This window comes from Geotrypetes seraphini, chromosome 19 (assembly GCF_902459505.1).
Source record: "Geotrypetes seraphini chromosome 19, aGeoSer1.1, whole genome shotgun sequence".
NCBI classification, from domain to species: domain Eukaryota; kingdom Metazoa; phylum Chordata; class Amphibia; order Gymnophiona; family Dermophiidae; genus Geotrypetes; species Geotrypetes seraphini.
In genome coordinates this window covers 33,576,033-33,596,832 of record NC_047102.1, presented here as the reverse complement: position 1 = coordinate 33,596,832, position 20,800 = coordinate 33,576,033, and the positions used below count along the sequence as shown (strand labels likewise).

At 42.4% G+C, this 20,800-nt stretch overlaps 1 protein-coding gene across 1 annotated transcript in view; it reads left to right on the top strand.

The window, feature by feature from the left end:
- Positions 1 to 20,800, top strand: part of LOC117352117 (mucin-5AC-like) — a 94,317-nt gene that overhangs the window by 66,482 nt on the left and 7,035 nt on the right. Inside the window, exons 25-32 of the mRNA XM_033928251.1 lie at positions 2,691 to 2,836; positions 4,839 to 5,004; positions 6,144 to 6,175; positions 9,128 to 9,299; positions 13,198 to 13,302; positions 14,826 to 14,866; positions 16,336 to 16,458; positions 17,658 to 17,756. Of these exons, the coding sequence (XP_033784142.1) occupies positions 2,691 to 2,836; positions 4,839 to 5,004; positions 6,144 to 6,175; positions 9,128 to 9,299; positions 13,198 to 13,302; positions 14,826 to 14,866; positions 16,336 to 16,458; positions 17,658 to 17,756 (884 nt within the window). The remainder of the gene's footprint in view (positions 1 to 2,690; positions 2,837 to 4,838; positions 5,005 to 6,143; positions 6,176 to 9,127; positions 9,300 to 13,197; positions 13,303 to 14,825; positions 14,867 to 16,335; positions 16,459 to 17,657; positions 17,757 to 20,800) is intronic.

The following is a 20,800-nucleotide window of genomic DNA, read 5'->3' as shown; positions in this document are numbered from 1 at the left end:
AAAATATATTTGAAGGATATTGCTATTCTGTCTTTGATATTATAAATTAAGTGTTATTTTGGTTACCGTATATACTCGAATATAAACTGGAATTTCTGGGCCAAAAGATTGGCCCAGAAATGGTCGTCCCGGTTTATATTCGGGTCACCACCTGCTACTCCCCTTCCAAAATTATTACAGGTCACCGCTGCCAGTTTCTGCAGTCTGCCGCCCTCCCTTTCCTAGCCTCTGGTTCATACCTCTACTGATGATCATCGGTGGAGATGCAGCGGGCAGGAGTGAACTTTCCAAGTTCCTGCCCCTCTGTTAACTGGCTGCCTGTGAGCATCTTCGGCCGCTGAGAAGAAGCACGAGTAGGCGCGTTATTTTGCGCTGCTGCTGAGTAGCTTCCTTAATGGTTCCTGCAAATTCTCACATAAAACAAACGTATCCTAAACCTCTCAAGAACCCACTACTTACAAATTGTTCATCAAAACCAAAAGAAGTCACCATCCCCTGCTTATATGTTAATGCTTGTTCAGTAGTAAACAAGTTTTTCATCCTAAATGACCTAATCACATCCAATGAGATTGATTTGACATTCATCACAGAAACATGGCTGGAAGAACCTGAAAGCCCTGAGCTCGCACACCTCTGCCCCCCGGGTCACAACATTCTTCATTTTCCCAGAAAGCTCAAACGAGTAGGTGGCCTGGCAATAATCTACAAAAACTTCTACACCATCACCATGACAGACTCAAGCTCCCAACCTGACCTAGAATACATCACCTGCACGCTCGAAAGCGAGTTCAACCCCATACACAAGAACGTCGGAATCCTCCTACTCTAAAGACCACCTAGCACTAATTCAGACTCCATCACAAAAACGATGGAAATAATAATGAACCTCACTTGCCAACATGACAAACTAATCATACTCAGAGATATCATCCTACCCCTTGAATCTGCAGAAAATAAAGAAGTCACTAAACTTAAAACTCTACTTGAGGACTGCCAAATCACAATCATACCTTCAGGCCCCACCCATGAAAAGTCTATACCCTAGACCTGTTTGCATCCTCTCCCACTAACATAGTCAGTGGGGTCAAATGGTCCCCTGTCCCATGGACAGATCACTTTCTCCTAGAATTCTGCTTAAACCTAACCGACATAGGCGTGAACTCCAAAGACACAAGAGTAGTCCGCAGGAAAACAAGACCTGATTTCTTCTGGAACATAGTGTCAAAATCACTCCCTTCCCCCTCGAATAACACTGCTTCAATGATACTCAACTGGAACAAAATCATATCCAAAACCCTAGATACTGTATCCCCCCCCTCCACCCACGCATAATAAAATCAAACTGAACTTCGCCTTGATTTACGGAGTCCTTTAAACTAAACAAACAACTATGCAGACCTCTAGAGAGGAAATGGAGGAAAAACAAGACACCAGAACACAGAACACAATGGAGAGCAGCCATAAATAAATATAAGGGCAGTTCATCATGCTGAAACAGCTTCGCTGAACTGAACGTGATTAATCAACATTTTCAGCATCATGTTCCTTACACTGTGGAGTTCCTCAAGGATCAGTCGTTTCCTTATTTCTGTTTAATATCTTTTTAAGCCCATTGGCACTACTTATCCAGGAACATCAAGTAAAATGTTACATCTCATGGCATTCTCTTAGTCTCAACTCATGATCCTACTAGTCCTAATTTGACCTTGATGCCGGCCTGTTTGGATTCTATCAATAACTGCCATAATCAGAACAGATTAGTTCTTAATCCTGCACAGGCTTCTGGGTTAAAGGTCTAGTATAACTCCCTCTGATTTCTACCCTTCATTCATCCCCAATTAAAATAATGGGGCCGAAATGTATCTCGATGTTATCTTGGGTAAATTTCATCTTTGAAAAATTTGGACTTCTCTTTATTCAGAGTCATTCATTCTATCTGATCATACTTAGAGACTAATTCATCTGCAACTCTTCTTTATTCTTTAGTCACTTCTAAACTTGACTACGGCAATGTTGTTTACACTGGTCTCCTACTGGTTTCCATTAAAAAAAACCTCCAAACTATCCAAAATACTTCCATTCGACTACTAACTTAGGTGCATTGTTTCAACCATGTTTCCCCCTTGCTAAAGGAACATCACTGGCTCCCAGTGAAATTTTGCATTGAGCATAAATTGCTTAATCTACAAAATATTGTGCACTGGGCTACTTTCTTATCAGCATATAAGGGAGTGATGCCTACCATCACTCCCCCCCCCCCCAAAAAAAATTATACCATCCCCCTCTCTTCCCTGTCCATGATCCGGCACCTCTGCGGTGGCTGGCAGAGAGCCCAGGCCCTGTGGAGAAAAGCTGGGGGGATAAGAGCTGCACTGTTACGTCTGCCCCGATGAAGCCGTGCCCGTCCTCTGCAGGTACCGTGAAGCCCAGCCTCCCTGTAATGGGATGATTCATTGTGGCCGTTTCATCGCAGCCACACTGAAATGGCCACAATGAATCGTCCCATTCCGTGTTGTAATGTGATTTTAACTGGTCTTCTAAAGTTTTCTCTTAAACCCTTGCAGTCTGGCCTATTTTTGAGCCCCGGAAATAAACAGTGACAATATACTCAAATTTTGATTTGGTCGTCGCTTTGTCCAGTTGTATTGCTCTCGATACCAAATTGTAATGTATTGCATTCTTTCTGACAGGGGATGTCATGTTCAACATAACAGAGAGCGCTGGCTGTGTCGTGTATGCGATTTGCAGTGAAAAATGTGAAACTGAGAGACGCCAGGGACCGTGCCTTTCAACAACCGCAACAAGCACTGAGAAACACAAGGAGTCAACGTCTCAAGTAATTCAGTGTTTAACGTCTTATAGCATATTAAAGACTCCTTTTACAAAGCTACGGGATTTAATGGGTACCGGAGTCTTTTCCACTGCAATTTTCTAAAAGGAGTCCTAAGTGTTGTGATACAGGAAGTTGCAAAGAAAATTAATCAAATTGATAGAGATACAAATGGAAGAAATTTTGGCCCCTTTTTATCAAGCCGCGTTAGGCTTTTTTTTTAGTGCCGACCACTTTACCGCAGTGGCCGGTGATGAAAAAAAACCCTAACGTGGCTTTTTTAAAGGGGGCCTTTATAGCAGAACACCTAGGCAGGTGCCAATGCTGCATCTGTTTGATAAAGGCAGCGTATCTGATTAAAGATGGGGGATGCTGCTTCCTGTCGTTGGCAATTTAAAACAGGTGACTAGTTAGAAAGTTAAACATCCGGCTTTTTTGAATTTGGTCCCCTATTCACTGATGGTCCTAGAGATCACCAGATGGGCTAGGTTTCAGAATATCCCTCATAAATATGTATTAGCTAAATATATCTGCAGGCTACCTTTATTGTTATTTGTAAACCTAAGGAACTTGAGATCATGGCAGTTATGCCCATTTTCATGTGCCATTGATAAGTTTAGAAATGACAGCCCTCCCCCATGAACCATGCACTCCTTCCCTCCCTTCTCCTCAGGCCCTACCTTCCTGGTGGTCTAATGGAGTCCCTTGGGGATAACAGCGATGCTGATCTGCTCCCGTTCATGGACATGAGTGCATCCAATATTGCAGCTGCAAGCTACAAAAGATTTACCATACTTAGACAGATCAAAGTCCATCAAGCTTTGGTCACACTGTGGTTGCAGAAGTACTTACCCCTGATGAGAAAAATAAAAACCCTACACGAGCAATGCTCTGTTCCTAATTGGCTGAAGAGACTGTAAATCAAAACATCAGCCTTGGGGTGGGTGGAAGGGAATTAAACCCTAAACAGAGACTTTCCTCAACTGCTATCTGTGCCCTAATCTGATCTTATGCTAAAATACTAATCTGGACTAAAACACTTTTTATATAAAACCTTAACAGAGACTCTAAAAGCTGCACTATTGCCGCCCTAAACTGACTTTACTGAAAAAATCCGACAATGAAATAAACCACTGAAGTCCAAGTTTACCTTGGGGTTTGCCATCCAGTTTTTCAGTGGGAAATGAGAACTATGGGCTCAATTCACTAAGCAAACCAATCGTGTACCTATCGGTTTGCGAGCCCTTTGCGACCAGATTTCCCTCCTGTAGTATTCACTAACCTGTGTAGCGATCCGATTCCAGCGCTCGCATGCAAATAAGGGGAGCTGCATGCAAAGTAGGCGGGGACGCGATTCACTACATTTTTTTTTGATCTGACTGGACTCGCAAAAAGCGACTGCCCTGCCTTCTGCCGCCCTGCTTTCTAACCTGTCAGCCCCATCTCCTGCAGCCCCGAACTCCCTGCCTGCTTGCCCCTATTCTCCTGCTCTCTGCCGCCGTTCCCCGCAGTGCAAGCTTGTGGTTTTAAAGCGGGGCTGCAGCGCAGTGCCAGCTTTAAACCCGCGGGCTCGCACTGAAGGGAAGGAGGGAAGAGGCTGCCGCCGCATAGGAGCAACATGCCTGCCCCGACTGCCTGTCAAAGCCCGTGGTTTTAACCCAAAGCGGGTTAAACCCACGGGCTCGCAAAAGTTTAAAGTTTTTGTTTTTTTTAAAAGTCGCGGCTCGGACGGGTATGCGCATGCACAATCCGTGCAGGCAGATGGGGGCATTCCTCCGATCACCCCCATCTGCATATTTTAGGTTAGTGAATTCGTCTGACCTGCCCGAATCGGAAACAGATAGTTCCGATTCGGGCAGGTTAGTGAATCTAGGGGGTCATTCTACTAAGACGGGCTAATCGATTTAGCGCACGCGAATCTTTAGCACGTCATAGCAAAAGGAACCCTAGGTTTGTAACCTGAAATATTAGAGTTTCTATGAAATAACTATTTCCTTTTTGATTTCAGACAACTCATCACTACACTGAATGTTTTAATGCAACCTGTATGGACAATGAGCTTATTTATGAGTACGTGATGTGTCCTCATGTGAAGAATATAATCTGTGGCAGTGGACTGCCTCCCCAAAAAGTCTACGATAAGCAGGGTTGTTGTTTTCACTACGAGTGTGAACGTAAGTCAATTCCATATGTGCCCTTACATCTAAATGCATCGTCTAAGCATGCATGCCATGCTATGTTAGGTCAATGATCTATGGAGCCAGCCAGTCTGAGTCACTTGGAGCACCCAGCAGGTCCCAAATAGGAAAGTCTATTCCAGGGTACTCATTCCCACAAGCAGGAATTAGAGGCTATCTGCAGGGCCAGCTCAACTACGGACCAAGTGAGCCCCTATCCCAGGGCACTAGCATTAAATGATGCCAAACTTCCAGTCTGGTCTACCTTCAAACTTCTAGAGGAATAGATGCCGGCCTGGGGTTTTGGCACCTTTTCTTATCAGTGCCCTAAGGCTGGGCCTCACCTGGTCCAGCAGCAGGAGGAGGAGGAGGCTTTTTCTTTTCTAAATTATCTTATTAAATTATTTTATTGTTAACCGAGTCGAGCTCCTTTCAGGTGAAGATTCGGTATACTAGTCTAAGTTTTAGATTAGATTAGAAGAGATACTGGCTCATAGGTCGGGGGGTTGGCAGAAGAAACCAGCCTGTAGTGTTGAGGTTCTCCAATGTAAGAGTTAACTCAGAGTACCACAGTCACTTGAGTCAGCCTCGGCTATCTACTTAAACAGTAATACTTAAGTGAACTACTCAGGATGCTCAGATAAGCCTGAACTCAGATGTTTCTAATGCATTTTTCTTTCTTTATGTTTGCTATGTTCTCAAAAATGATCGAAACTTAGTTGTCGACACAGTATTTCCAAACAGGAGCCCAGATTCTATATTATGGGGTCAATTCTATGAAGGGTGCCAAAGGTTAGGCACCAAGATATAGTGCTAAGTGCTAATTCTATAATGGTATCATGAGTGCACAGAATACATTATAGGATATGAGTGTAACTTGGAATTTAGGGGGGAATTCTATAAATGTCACTGAAACTTAGGTGCCAGTAGGCACCCTACTGGGGCCTGTGAATTGCAAACGCCATTTAAAGCAACAAAAATTGGTACGACTAAAGCGCCTACCAGCACCTAAATAAAAGGTGCCAGAATTGCACCTATATAGATGCTTTAAGCTGCCAAATGCCAAAGTAGGCGTGGCTAACAGAAATAAAAAATGATTCAAGGGAAGCAGTGTAATCTTTCTTCATTTTTTGTAGATTGTATGGGACCAAATGGTGAACCCAAGCTGGTGAGTGCTGAAAATAGATTTTGCTTTAAAATGATTTGATGGGGTTGAAAAACTGACTTGCATATTGGAGTAATAACTTTCCTATAAATCTGTCATGCTTTCTGACTGGAGTATTGAGTAGGATGCCGCTTCCATTGATTTTTTTAAGGTATAATGACGTCTAGTTATCTATTGACCAGAACTCTCTACCATAAACTAAAGCTAAAAAATTTGATCACATTTTGCCTCTCTTAATGAAATCTCACTGGCTCCCAGTCGCTCATCGCATAACTTATAAAATATGCTTCCTTACCTTTAAGACTCTTCTTTCCAAGGAACTAGCATTTATCGATCGACTCCTAATCCCGTATACCTCCACAAGATTATTCAGATCCAATGATTAATATTTATTGACAGTTCCATCCCTCTCTTAAAATTATTAACACTCATCGACAGTACCTCTTCTCAGTCACGGCACCACAAACGTGGAATTCTCTCCCAATCCATTTAAGAGAAGATCGATTTAAGAGCAACTTCAAATGTTTCCTTTTTCAAGATGCCTTTGATCTTTAGCTCGGTTCGTCAGGCCATCTTCACTACATTCGATGTTTCTTCTTCTTTCTATTCTCTTCAATTTCGTTGGTTTCTCCTTACCCTTTCTGCTGTTCTTCCCCTGTCGTCTTCTTTCCTATCTAATCTTATATTTCATGTACTTCTTTCCTTTTCGGTTCTGTAAGTCCTGTATGTCTTTTGTACGTTAGATATATGGTCCCCTTTAATGTAAATTTTTTTTTTAAATCAATGTTCATCGCTTTGAAATGTGATTAAGCAATTTATCAAATTTAAAATAAAACTTGAAAACGTCCGGATGTGTTTTTGAAACCAGGCACTTTGTCTGGGTTTTGAAAAGCTTCCTGTCGAAATTGCATTGGGAACAGGGCATCCGTTCATGCATGGACACAATGTGGTGATGTCACTTGCGTGTGACATCATTGCGTCGTGTCCACACATGCGTGGATGGCATCTGGGGGGCGGGACTGGGGGTAGAATAGGGCGGAACTGGTTGGGCCTAGGGGCGTGGCCATGGGTCTGGATTTTCATTCAGGAAAATCTGGTAACCCTACCTTTCCTGAGAGGACAGCAGCCTTTCCCTTGATTTGCCATCCCTCTATGGTTGACAGATGTTTGGTTTTAAATGCAAATAAAAATTAACCCCCTATTTTACAAAAGCCAGCAGTGCGGGCCGGCACGATAAATGCTCCAGCACCCATTGGAATTTAATGGCCGTCAGCTGTTCGGTTTTGTAAAAGGGGTCTTAACCCTCACTCCCCTGCAATAAGCCAACTCCCGCCCTCCCCCCCCCCCCACTCTCCTCCCCCCCTGTGCTTCTCTCTCCCTCCCTCTTCCCGGCCAATCCAACCTGTCGCTGCCTGTAACTCGGATAAATTTCTGCTAAAATGTACCAAAATTTCCTTCCTCGTTGCTTGTAACTCCGACAAAATGTTGTAAATCCGTGTGCAGATCGGATCCTAATTAATTGATGTGAACCGCCTAGAACTCACTGGGTATGGCGGTATACAAGAACATAATAATAATAATAATAAATTAATCCCAAGTAGACAGGTAGAGCTTGGAAGGAAACTTCTTCCCAATAATACATGGCATATATAAAATTTTCTATCCATTGTCAACAGAGTGTATTGTCCCAAAGAGGAGAGCTTTTAGTTTCTTCCTAAATTTAAGGTAGTCCCGTCCATCTTTGATGGTTGTTGGGAGATCGTTCCAGTTCTCAGCACTGATGTAGGTGAAAAGTGTATTAAATATGAAAAAGGGGAGAGTGTGGCACAGTGGTTAACGCTACAGCCTCAGCACCCTGAGGTTGTGGGTTCAAACCCACACTGCTCCTTGTGACCCTGGGTAAGTCACTTAATCCCCCCCCCATTGCCCCAGGTACATTAGATGGATTGTGAGCCCGCCGGGACAGACAGGGAAAACTGCTTGAGTACCTGAATAAATGCATGTAAACCATTCTGAGCTCCCCTGAGAGAACGGTATAGAAAATTGAATCAATAAATATGCAGCTATCTTATCTGGGTCAGTAGCCACTGTTCCCTCTAAGCCAATGTCTCTCAAACTATGTGCCACGGCACAGTGGTGTGCTCCGATGAAATTCTGGGTGTGCCGCAAGAGATTCCAGAATTTTACTTTAGTTTACAAAATTGCCTTCGTAAGTATACACTAGAATAGATGACATGTACGCCACATATGCAAGAATCTGTCAATGTGTAAGGATGTAACTGTCCAGACAAGCATCATTCTTTGATGTGACTGGTCCTTGAAAACTAACTGTAAGTCAGTTTAATTTTTATTTTTTATGCAGTAATTAGCCTAACTTGAGCAATGAAGCAAACAAGGCTTTGTTACCGTTTGGATCTTCTTATCTTTGCAAACTTGGATTTTCAGCTCTGACAGAAATTAAATTGAAAAAAAGAAAAGAGAACGACCACAAATGGTGGATGATGAAATGGTGCTTTAGTTTCACCATTGTCACAATTACCATTCCTTATAGTCCTACAGAACTTTCATGTCTCTGTTGAAAATATGATAGTAAACAGCACCCTCTACTGGCAAGACTATAAGTGGAGGACTTCCTCTCAGCTTAGAAGGAACAGTGCTGGGAGTGCTTCCCTGATATGCACATGAGGTGCAGTTTTGGATGTAATACTCTAAGGAACCAAAATCAACCACATCATGTTCCCAAAGTGATAGGAAACATGCCTTATCAAGCATGAGACACAAGGGAGCAGAGACCAAAAAAATGTATTTTCTAGATAGCAAGCTGCATGTGTGAATACAAATGATTATATTGTTCTTGCCCAACTCTTTCACAGCGAACCAAACCATTTCTAAAGTAACTTTATCTGAGCGAGTATCTCTAAAACGTGGTGCTTTGTGTTCTTTTCAATGGTGTAGCCAGGAGAAATGTGGAACAGCAACTGCCAAGAATGTATCTGTCAGGATGATTACGCTGTGCACTGCATACCAATCAAATGTACAAATCCCAAACACAAGTTTTGCAAGAAAGGATTTGAACCCATTCAGGTGCTGCTTCCAGACGATCCATGCTGTCCTCAGACTGACTGCAGTGAGTATTCTCTGAAATCTTACTGTGAGCCATACTCACGCCATCTCTCTGATTTCCTGTTCCAAAGCCATTTTGCCATGGCCTTTTCTATTTTCTTCTTCATTGACAAGCATTTCCTGGTTTCAGAACAAGAATTTGCATACTTTGGGGGTTAATGGGAAAAGCCGTGGACATATTTTTGACTGCAGGATATATATGAATTTCCCAAAGATTTCTCACACAAAACTGGCTGTGGCAATGCGTGAGAAACTTCACAAACAATAACCTTCTTATATAATAGCAGCATGATTCAAAGAGGCTGCTTCCCCAGCCTCTTAACCCACTGGCCCACTTGAGGGTCTTCAATCCAGCATGATCTAAGTCTATAATTGATCAAATTAATGTTCACTGCTAAGCTTTGCCCAGTAAAATGGCCATGCCTGCACAGGCTCAGGGACCACCGAAAAGAGTTTCCTTTAAATTATGTTCAAATTTTATATTAGTTTTCTTCCAGGTTTCCGCTTTTCCCTCCCTAATGTTCTTTCCATTTATTGTTCTCCTCTGTACTTTAAAGCATTGAATTGTAGTTCTGTCCCTTTTTACCTTGTGTATTGATTAGTCTGTAAGTCTGTTGGTCTAACCCATCATTTTTAAACTTTAAATGGTACGTCTAAATATAGGCTTATATTTTTTTAGTAATGTTGTATCTCGCTTAGTAAAACTAAATAAGCGATTCATCAAACCAAAATAAAACTTAAAACACCCTACTCTCCCATGCCCCTCCTCCCCCATTTATCCCTACCAAAGAGTTCTCTAGAAGGAAGACTGACTATTAGCAGTATGCTCAGATATACTGCCAATTTGTACAAAGCCAGAGCAAAGGCTATTCAATGAGATTAAGTGGGAGCTTTCTGGAGAGGGTCCATGAGTAGGGTTACCATATGGCTCCAGAAAAAGGAGGACAATTTGAGACATCCAGGTTATACTTCTGATGTCTCAATCTGTCCTACTTACTTCCATTGCTTGCAACGGAAGTAAAATCCGGATGTCTCAATCCGTCCTCCTTTTTCTGGAGCCATGTGGTAACCCTGTCCATAAGGCCCTGGGCCTGGGGTGGATTAAGAGAGATGTGGCTTGACTCTTAGCTTTGGACCAGAACTGATGATGAAGGTAGTATCTGGAGTGCTCTGGGCTTCCAGGTTTCCCTCATGGGAAGATGTCAAATACCTGGACCAGAAGCCCCTTCAGGGACTGCTGTAGTACCACACGAAAAAAACCTCAGTCCACACCAAACAAAATCTCTACAGCTTGGTGTGGTGCAGTTATTTTTTAGGGAAATTTGGGCTAAGTCTTTTCTAAAGGGTGTCTTTGTTGGGAATATCCTGCATTAATGAGCTGTTTTGTGCGAATTAGCGTTGCAATAGCCAGTGGCACAGCTAGGATTGAGCAGGCCCCAGGCAGAAAAATTAAGATGGGACCTTATAACATTATATTTCCTAAGATAGTGGAACTGGGGGCGGGTCTCCTTTAGCTCCCCAATCAGGGAATAGAAGTTGCTATGGAAGTGTTTGGCAATTGAGTTTTCTGGGATAGAGTGTATGTGGGTCTGGGAGTTTTCTTTGGAGTGCAGTACAGTACATGTGAAGTGTGTTGTGGATACCTTAAACAGTTGGAGTATGCATGAGTCTGCTGTGAGTAAGATGTCAAAGATGTGGGAATAAAGACTTGTGAAAGTCATGGATGCATTGGGGGTACGTATGTATGTAAAACATGTCATATGGGGCATCTGGGGCTGTGGAGCAATGGGAGAGGAAGAAAGAGGTGCTGGTTGCAGTGAGGATGAGAGAGGTGTGATCTGAAAAAGGATCTGCCTAGGGTGGTGATGCAGTGTGTTGGAGGGTATGGGGGGGGAGTCTGCAGGGCGAGAATGAGAGATACAGTGGAGAGGAGATGTGGGTCTGCAGGGAAAACATGTGGAGTGAACTGGAGAGAGGTGTCTAGAGTGGGCCAGCAGTGGGAGGGGAGATGTCCCAGATCTGCAGAGATAAGCTGAGGAGGGCTGTGTTCAGGGACGACTCCTTGCTTCTTCTCCCTTAGCATATAAAATATTTTTATAGTCTAAAACAGTGTCTTGTAAACTTTGTCAAGCCGAGGCACACTAAACGTAGTGGCTGCGGCTCGAGGTATCGGGAAGTGCGCGGATGTCGATGCGATGAGTCATCACATTGCACAAAGGCCCTTCAGACGAGCCCTGAGCCGCCAGTGTGTGTGGGGGGGGGGGAGGCCTGGAAGGGAAGACGCGTGAAGAGGAGAGGCGCCGGCTGACTGCCTACAGATGTGTCTCTCGCCAGCTGGCCTCTCCTCCCCAGCGTCTCGGGGCACACCTGAAATCGTGGGCGGCACACCGTTTGCGATACACTGGTCTGAAAGGATACCTGCAAAGCCATACACCGCTCTTGGCCTTACTTCAGTTTCTCCCCTTGCTGCTGAGCAGCTGATAAAGCCCTTAAGCACTTCACATCAGGCTGCTTTGGGGCCTAAGTCTTGCGGTATGAGCCATGAGATCTCACAGATCTTACCTTTGGCCTTTGACACTGCAGCTGCAGTTCTTTGCTTTCTACTCGGTTGCATGAAGAATAATTTTAAGGAGGTAGGTACAGTGTGTGCCATTCTCGCACTCTTTTGACTCCATCATAGTTTCATAGTTTATTAAAATTTTGATTGGGAAACAAGAGGAAAAGAGGGCGAACTACAATTTATAAGCAAAGAAAACGCAAAAAGGTAAAAACAATGGGATACGAAAAGGTTTCAGGAATAAAAGAAAGGATAACTCAATCGTCGGCATCTTTAAAAAGAAAACATTTGAAACTACTCTTGAATTTCTCCGTCCCTGCCACCTCATCCTATTTTGGGCTTTTTTGCCAGGTTCAGATAAGGGTGGCTAAGCCCCTGACAACACAGTTCATTAACGCAGAATGTTTACTACATCAAAGGGCACATTTGCAGAGCTGCTCCTTTGAGCGTAATCATTTTCTGATTTACTACAGAGATGTGATAATTCAGATAAAAGTAGAAAAAAAATTCTCTAAACAATTGAACAATTCCTTCCCTGTCACAAACGCAGCAATCAGTCCCTAGGTCAAGCATGGATTCCAAGAAACAAATGACCTTTTCATACTCTCTGCTTTCTTTGAGAAATTGGCCATTACAGCTGGGGAGACATTTCTGGGCCAATTTTGTAAAGCTTTTTCTGTATATAAAACATGTCTAACATTATGCACAGACCTAAAAAGGAGGTCTGTGCATAATGTTAGAGTTCATTATTTTAAAGCGCTCCAAGGGTGTGTGTGTGGGGAAACACCCCCCCCCCCCCCACACACACACACACTTTACTTAGAAATGTTGGCGCTCTCGTTGGGGGGTAACCCCCCCATTACAGAGGAAACAGTAATTTTTCCCTAAAAAACATGGTAAAAGGCTGTTTCCTCTGCGCCAACATTTCTAAGTAAAGTGGGGGGGTCCTCACACACACACCCTCACAGTGCTTTAAAATACTGTTGAAATCCAGCACACTGATGTCCTGTGCGCGATTGTCTGGGCGGGTGTGTCCACGTGCGATTGTCTCGCGCGGTTTCATCTATGAGCCATTGGCTCTTCCTCTGATGTCATTTCCTGGCCCCGTGCCTAGGAGTGAGGTCAGAGGAAAAGCCGACCCTGGCACGGTTGCTGCTCGGGCCAGGAACGTTAAAGAGGTGCGGGGGAAGGGAAAATGCACGTGTGTGTGGCAGGAGGGGGTCGGGGGAGCAAAGCAGAGGGTGGGGGAGGGGCACCACCGCCGCAGGCACCTCTCACCCTCGATACGCCACTGCCTACCTCTACATTTCATCTTGTTCATTTCCTTCTCTCTTTTCTTATACAGGATGCAACCCGTTACTCTGCAGCAGCGTCATAAAGGAATGCAAGCCAGGCTTTGAGCTAACATCAGGAACTTATATCGATGGCTGCTGCATTGATCTAAAATGCAGTAAGAGCTAACTTAATTTGGTCTCTCTGACAGATGTTATTACATTACATTACATTAGGGATTTCTATTCCGCCTGTGCCTTGCGGTTCTAGGCGGATTACATTATAGAAGATATCTGGACATTTCCAGTAGAATTACATTTCAGGATAGGAGTATATTACAGTAACAGTAAAGAGTTATGATACTTCAAGTTCACAGAAGATAATACTTGTCACATTAGTTATTACATATAACAGAAGATAGTGTATTTTGCAGAGGTAATACATGGCAACTCGATCGTTTAAATCGGGTGTAAAGTAGAAGAGTTACATTACATTTTAGGTCACAGACAAAGAGATAGTATAGATGGGTGTTTCCGAAGTCGTTGGTTGGGAACTCATTGGGTGGTGGTTATAGTGATGGGAGATATTTTTTGAACAGTAGTGTTTTTATTTCTTTGCGGAACTCTTTTATGTCTGTTGTTTTGGTCAGTAATTTTGAGATGTCAGAGTCTATTTTAGCTGCCTGTGTCCCCAGGAGGTTGTCGTATAGTTTCTTACGACAAGTTCCGTTGAGTGGTGGATAGGTGAAAAGGTTCTGTGTTCTCCTTCTTCTTGGTGGTTGATAGTGATGGAAACGATTAATTAGGTAATTGGGTGCCGTGCCATGGGTTACTTTGAAAATGAGACAGTAGAGTTTGAATTGTGTTCTTGCTTTTATTGGTAGCCAGTGAGATTCTAGGTATGCATTGGTAATGTTATTATCTTGTCTTCATGTGTAAGACATTGCGGCCAATGCTGACTGGTTATTAACTCCAGAGATCAGTGCAAAATATTCAGGATGTGACCTGCTGAGCAAAAGATACCAAAAGTGGTGTATGAGACTTATTTATACCATAGGATAGGGGATATCAATGGCATAATCCTGCCAAATTTCAGCCTCAGGTAAGGGCTAATCACATCTTTTAAAAAGGAGAAACACTTATCAATAAAAAAGTAATTAACCCCCTCAAATCACATACTCCACTTTAGGTACCTGCATAAAAACATAAGACCAGTGGTCCATCGTGCCCAGCAGTCCGCTCCCGCGGCGGCCCTTAGGTTAAAGACTGAGACTAGCCTTAGCTGCGTGTGTTCTGGTTCAGCAGGAACTTGACTAACTTTGTCTTGAATTCTTGGAGGCTGTAAAAACATGAAAAACGTTACAAGTTGTGAAAAAAATGCATAGTCCCATTCTGCCTGCCATATTACTCGAAACGTATTTACCCACCACATTTATATAACTTTTATCTCTGTTGTTTGTAACCCCACTTTTGGTACCTTTTTGCTTACCAGGCCATGTATGCCGTTCCAAGTAAGTTAGGTTTTTGCAAAATAGGTGCAGGGCAGGAGCGAGAACTGACGGCAGCCATTCAGGAAGCAGCGCGGGGCCAGGCTTGAGATTGAAAACATCGCTCCTGCCCTGCACAACCTTCATTTTTCTATGCTTCTATGTTTAAAAATCTACTCAGAGTTAGTAAAATTATTTTTTTCTTCTTCTAATAGAACCAAAGAGTGTCTGTGTAGTTGATGGCAATGAATATGTGGTAAGTATAGAAATGCTGCAGAGAGAGAGAATTTTTCGTTCTGTCTTCAGGCCTCAATCCATGTAAGCATAAAACATTTTTAACTATCCACAAACATAGCTTTAAACATGCCTTTAATGGAATTAACTGTTAAGTGCTGCCATGGAAGAAAAAGATCAAACGGAAATCTGGTTGAAAATCAGTATATTCCCCTGTGTCCAAAAGTAACTTCATTGTCACCAGCAGCTAGAATAGAAATCTACAAACCAGATATTTCATCTGGACCACCAGATTCTCCTTTTTACAATGGGAAAACGTGAATATTTTGAAAAATTTCCATGTTAGCTTTGCACCTCCTCCAAGACGCACGTGGAGGACCATTTTCGAAAAGGATGTCTAAGTCCGATTTGGACGTTTCTTGCTAAATATCCAAAGTTGGAAGCACAGAAACATCCATTTTCAAAAGCCGAACCGCTAGAACTTCAAAAAATATTTATATTTTTTTAAAATCGTCTACTTGGATGTCTAGGCTGACAGGTCGTCTAATTCTTAGGATGCTTAACTTTAGACCCCATTTTCGACCAAGTTGAAACGTCCAAACCCAGACTATTTGAACATGGAAAAGGCCATTATTGCGATGGACTGGCCACACAGATATGCCAACACCTTAGAGGGCACTGCTGTGAACTTCACATAAAGAGTGCCAGAAGTACATCTCACCATATACCCTATTTAATTTATGCTGAGCCCTCCAAAACTCTCTCAAACCTACTAACTATACCTACCACCCAATAGCCCTCATGGCTGCAGGTTGCACCTGTATGGCAGTATAGTACGATTTTGATGGGCTCACACTTTCTTCCTTGAATGTAGTGGTTAGAGTGGCTTATGGACTATTACATTGGTATTTTTATGGTTTTATTGTGAAGGAGTGTATAATAAGTCATTCGCAGAACATCAGCATCCACAGTTTTTTTGTTTTTATCGTTATTCAGATATCACCATTATTTGGATAATGGCAGCAATGGCAGCTTACCCAGATATGTGCTAAATAGCTGGGTATTTATTTAAATGCCACAGATGTTTTATGGGGTTTATTTAAAAAAAAAAAAATTTAAACAGCCTTGAAAACTTGGGGCTCAGTTTTCAAAGTGATTTAAGTGACCAGAAAAGGCTTCTGGCCAATTAAATTCCTGTTTAGGGCTATCTGTCAGTTTTCAGCAGTTGATCAAATGGTAAAAATGCCTTGATGGCTTTGACGAATCTTCGAATAAATAAATAAAAGAAATGCTGACCGTGGGGTTTGAATATTGACTTACAAATTTTTAAAAGAAATGTTTAAAAATCTCATTGAGAAAATGAGTCGAGTAAAAGATGTAAAGGAGACTATCAACTTTCTTTATTGTTATAATAGATCAGTTCTAAAAGCATATTAAACCTTACCTTAAAACCTCTGTAATGAACTTGAAATATTCTTTGGCCTCATTCAGCCAGGAGTGGCCATTCCCTCCTCCGATGCCTGCAAAACATGTTACTGTACTCCTGAAAAGGACTCAAAGACCCAATTAAACCTGGCAACGTGTTCATCTATCAGCTGCAAGACCTGCGCCCTGGTGAGCTCTTAAGTTAAATAATGAGAGGGGCATAATCAAAATATATTTCTAAGTCCGTTTGGGGCCTAAGCCAGTAGTCGCCCAAAGTTGGACATGGGAAAAGGTCCATTTTTGAAAAATACGTCCAACATATTTTTTTTTGAAAATCGTCCAACTGTACGTCCAGCCATCTGATCGTCCAGACCGCTTAGTCGTCCATCTTTATACCCCATTTTCGTCCAAAAATTCATCCAAGTCAAAAACGCCTAGAAAAAGACCTTTTGGATGTGGGCGGGGTCAGCAAAGTGATGGATCGGACACCCAAACATAGCACCAGAGTAGTGGGGTACCTTACAGGGCACTGCTGTGAACTTCACAAAAAGGGTGCCACATACATATCTCACCACAACAACCTTATAGGTCATGGAGAGCCCCTCCCCCCCCCCGAACCAACTAGACCTACCTATCTACCACTCCAATAGCTCTTATGGCTGCAGGTGCCACTTATATGGCAGTACATAAGGGTTTGGGGTTTTTTTTGGGGGGTGCACATGTTTCACCATGCATGCAGTGGTTAGAGTGGCTTATGGGCCTGGGTCCTCCTCTCCATGGTTCACTAGCCCACCCCCCAGACCACTTAAGACACCTCTGTGCAGCTCTACTAGGCTTTCCTATGCCAGGCGCTGATGTCATGGAGGCAGATATGTAAAGTTGTTATTATGATTTTTATGGCAATGGGTGGGGGGAGGAGGGGTCAGTGATCACCGGGGGAGTGTGTAGGGGTCTGTACTTTGTCCATACAGTGGTTATCTGGTCACTTTGGATACCTTCTTGTGATTTAGACCTGGTTTTAGATGGCCTAAATCACAATGTCCAAGTTCCATCTAGGCAGTGTTGTAAAACTTTCGGTTATACATACAGTACAACTAAGTCTAGGAAGGCCCACGGCCCGCCCTCATCACTCCTGCTAAAACGCCCCTTTTAGCTCTAGACATACTGCAGCACTGTGAAGGCCTAAGTTATTTTTAGATACGTCTAAAACCCGGTTCGATTATCGGCACTTGGACGACTCGTCTCACTGATCGTCCAAATGCCGATTTAGGCCGATTTTTAGACATATTTCCGTTTCGATTATGAGCCCCTAAGCATTTAGCTTTCTCAAAGCCCTTAGAGCATTTTAATTGTTTTAATGCATTTTTCTTCCCATTGCATAACGACAGGGCTTTGAACATCTACCAAAACCTGGCACGTGTTGTGGAGAGTGTGTGCAGGTGGCCTGTGTTATCAAGACCAAAGATGGCAACATTAAAGTTCTCAAGGTACCTTTGAGGCTTGTAAAACAATGATAATGAAAGGATTTTATTCTGTCTCCATAGTGCAACAAAGAGCAAAGGGAACTATAATGCATCATATTTACACAACGGGTGGTGGACACCTGGAATACAATTCCAGAGGAAGTTTTAGGGCAGAGTACAGTACTGGGGTTTAAGAAAGGTTTGGACAAATTCCTGCTGGAAAAGGGGATAGAGGGGTATAGATAGAAATTTACTGCACAGGTCCTGAACTTGTTGGGCCGCCGCGTGAGCGGACTGCTGGGCGCGATGGACCTCGGGTCTGACCCAGCGGAGGCATTTCTTATGTTCTTATGTTCTTATCCAACTTAATTTTCTCTAATCCAATCTCAGATTTCTAGACCGCTAGCTCCCCCCAAAAGTTCAAAACAGTTTATATAATCTCAAATACAGATCCCAATTTACAAAAGACATCTCATGGTTTACAGAAAAAGGAAGTCACTTTTTGACACTGGTATCGCACAAATATTTCTGGAACAAATAGGTTTTCAACGTCTTCCAGAAGATCGTATAGGAAGAGATTTTTTTTCAAAACAAGAGGAAGATAATTCTTGGCTTAGGAAAGAGGGTTCTAAAAACATTTTAGAATATGTACCCTTGAATGATGGAAAAAGTAAAGGCTGATGATCTTCTCTACCCTCTATATAAACATGGAAAAGTTAATATCTAACAGGCGGGCCAGATATTCAAATAATTAAACAGGTTTTTCTTAATATTTTTTAATAACATTGCACATCCAAACATGTACTAATTAGGTACCAAAGACAGTTCCTTCCTTCCCCTATGCCTCCCAGTGGCAGTCACTGGTCTAATTCAACAATCTTGCTTTTAGGTCGCCGGGTCCATTTGAATCCAACTGTTGAATAGGTAGATCTAACTTTAAATTGTCCATTTAAAGTTTAGGAGGGTGATTTAAGCAGGCAACAAAGGCGCGCTAATCAATTTAGAGATCGCTAAATGCTAACGCGCCCATAGCATTTTAAATACTGGAGTAAGCTCTTTTATAAAACTACCTTGGGGTGTGTGCATGTGCAAAGTCCCAATGGACCCATATAGGGCAATTCAATAAATGAGTGCCCTGTATTTTTACACATATAAACTGTGATTTATTCTCGTTTTTACATTTGACTGCAGTATAATCTCATTATAACGGACTCGCTTATAACGGAACCTCGCCTATAGCGGACGAAGTCTTTATAAACATACAGAAAATCATCGCATAAAGCGGTTTTCTTCGGCTGTAACGGACATGCAGGCTCCGCCTACAAGGCGCGTGGCGGGTCGGTGATATAGTATCAAAATGCAGCCCAGAAGAAAATGACAGAGTATTTTTCTTTCCAGTACAGTACCACAGAATGCTTTAGAACAGGGGTGTCCAACCTTTCGGCCGCATTGGCCGAAAAAAATGTTTCTGGGGCCGCACTAACGTGCAAACGCTGCAGCAAGACAGAGGAGGCAAGACGGTAAACACCGTGGGGCAGCAGAGGAAAACACTGCATCGCCCTCGACCGGGGCCGCACAAAATACTTCAAGGGGCCGCATGCGGCCCTCTGGCCACAGGTTGGACACCCCTGCTGTAGAACATCTTTTAGTGTTCTGGTTTTGCAATCGTTTCGTGCCGTACCAATGTTTTGCCGAGTTTTGTTATTGATGTTGCAGAGACTGTTGTTCATCGATTGAACGTTGTTTCAAGTTGACCTAAATAAAATTTTTTAAAAAATGCAACTCTGGATATGACGGACTCTGGCTATAAGGGACTGTTATGACGGGATTATACTGTATTTATTTAAAACTTTTTTATACCGTTTACAAAACACTAAATGGTTTACATCAATAAAAACATACATAAAATAAAAGACAAATAATTTCTTCTCTTCAAGTGTCAACAGGAATACAATAGCAAACATGTTTAAATAGATGCCAGCTGATACATCACAAAAATGCATTAACAAACAGCTGAGTTTATAACACAGTTGCAATTGGCCCACCAAAGCTAGAGGATTAGCAGCTAAGACAAGGGTGAGGCTTATAGTTGGATGAGGTTTCATTTATTTGTAAATGAAGTGGTTTACAATAAAACTATTTAACAAATCTAAATAGCATAGAAAAGAACTCCATCATAAAAAGAAAATCCCATCCCAAAAGCCTCGCCATAGTCAAACCCCAAAAGACACCGTCATATCCATACAAAGCCCCATACACATACACACACTCACAAACACTATAACTCATATCCAAAAGCCTTTTGGAATAAATAGATTTTAAGGGACTTTTTAAATCTAGGTAAAGCTTTTTCCATTTTTAATGAAAAAGGACGAAAATCCCCTAAAGGCGGACCCATATTTTGTACATTCCAATGTTGCATCATGTAAATTTGGAACTTCCAAAAATGAGCTTGACTGGAATGCAAAGATCAAGATGGGCAGTATGGTTTCAACAATTTAAAAATAGTTCTTGGTACTCCAAAACTGGGGTTACGTCATCTCATTTAATCTTCCCAGCAATGAGTTTTATTGCCATATTCTGTAAATCTGTAATTTCTTTAAATTTCTTTTAGTTGTACCTATCAATATTGAATTTGCATAATCAATTTTTGCCATAAATAGTGAATGAACTAGAATTAAAAAGGATGCTCTGTCCACTAACCCCTTTATTGCTTTTAACATCTGCAACACCCTAAAAATACAGTGCATGCTCCTTGTGTGCCTAAATATATAGAATACCAGCAATTAGACACGTTAACCCCCGAATTCTATAAATCAGTGGTCTCAAACTCAAACCCTTTGCAGGGCCACATATTGGGTTGGTAGGTACTTAGAGGGCCGCAGAAAAAAAATAGTTAATGTCTTATTAAAGAAATGACAATTTTGCATGAGGTAAAACTCTTTATAGTTTGTAAATCTTCCCCACCCTCGAAGGCCTGCATGTTCCCTCCTTCTTTGTAGCATCCTCCAGCTTACCCCCTGGCCTCCCGATCATAGTTTCAGTTAATTACCGCAGCCAGCAGGGAG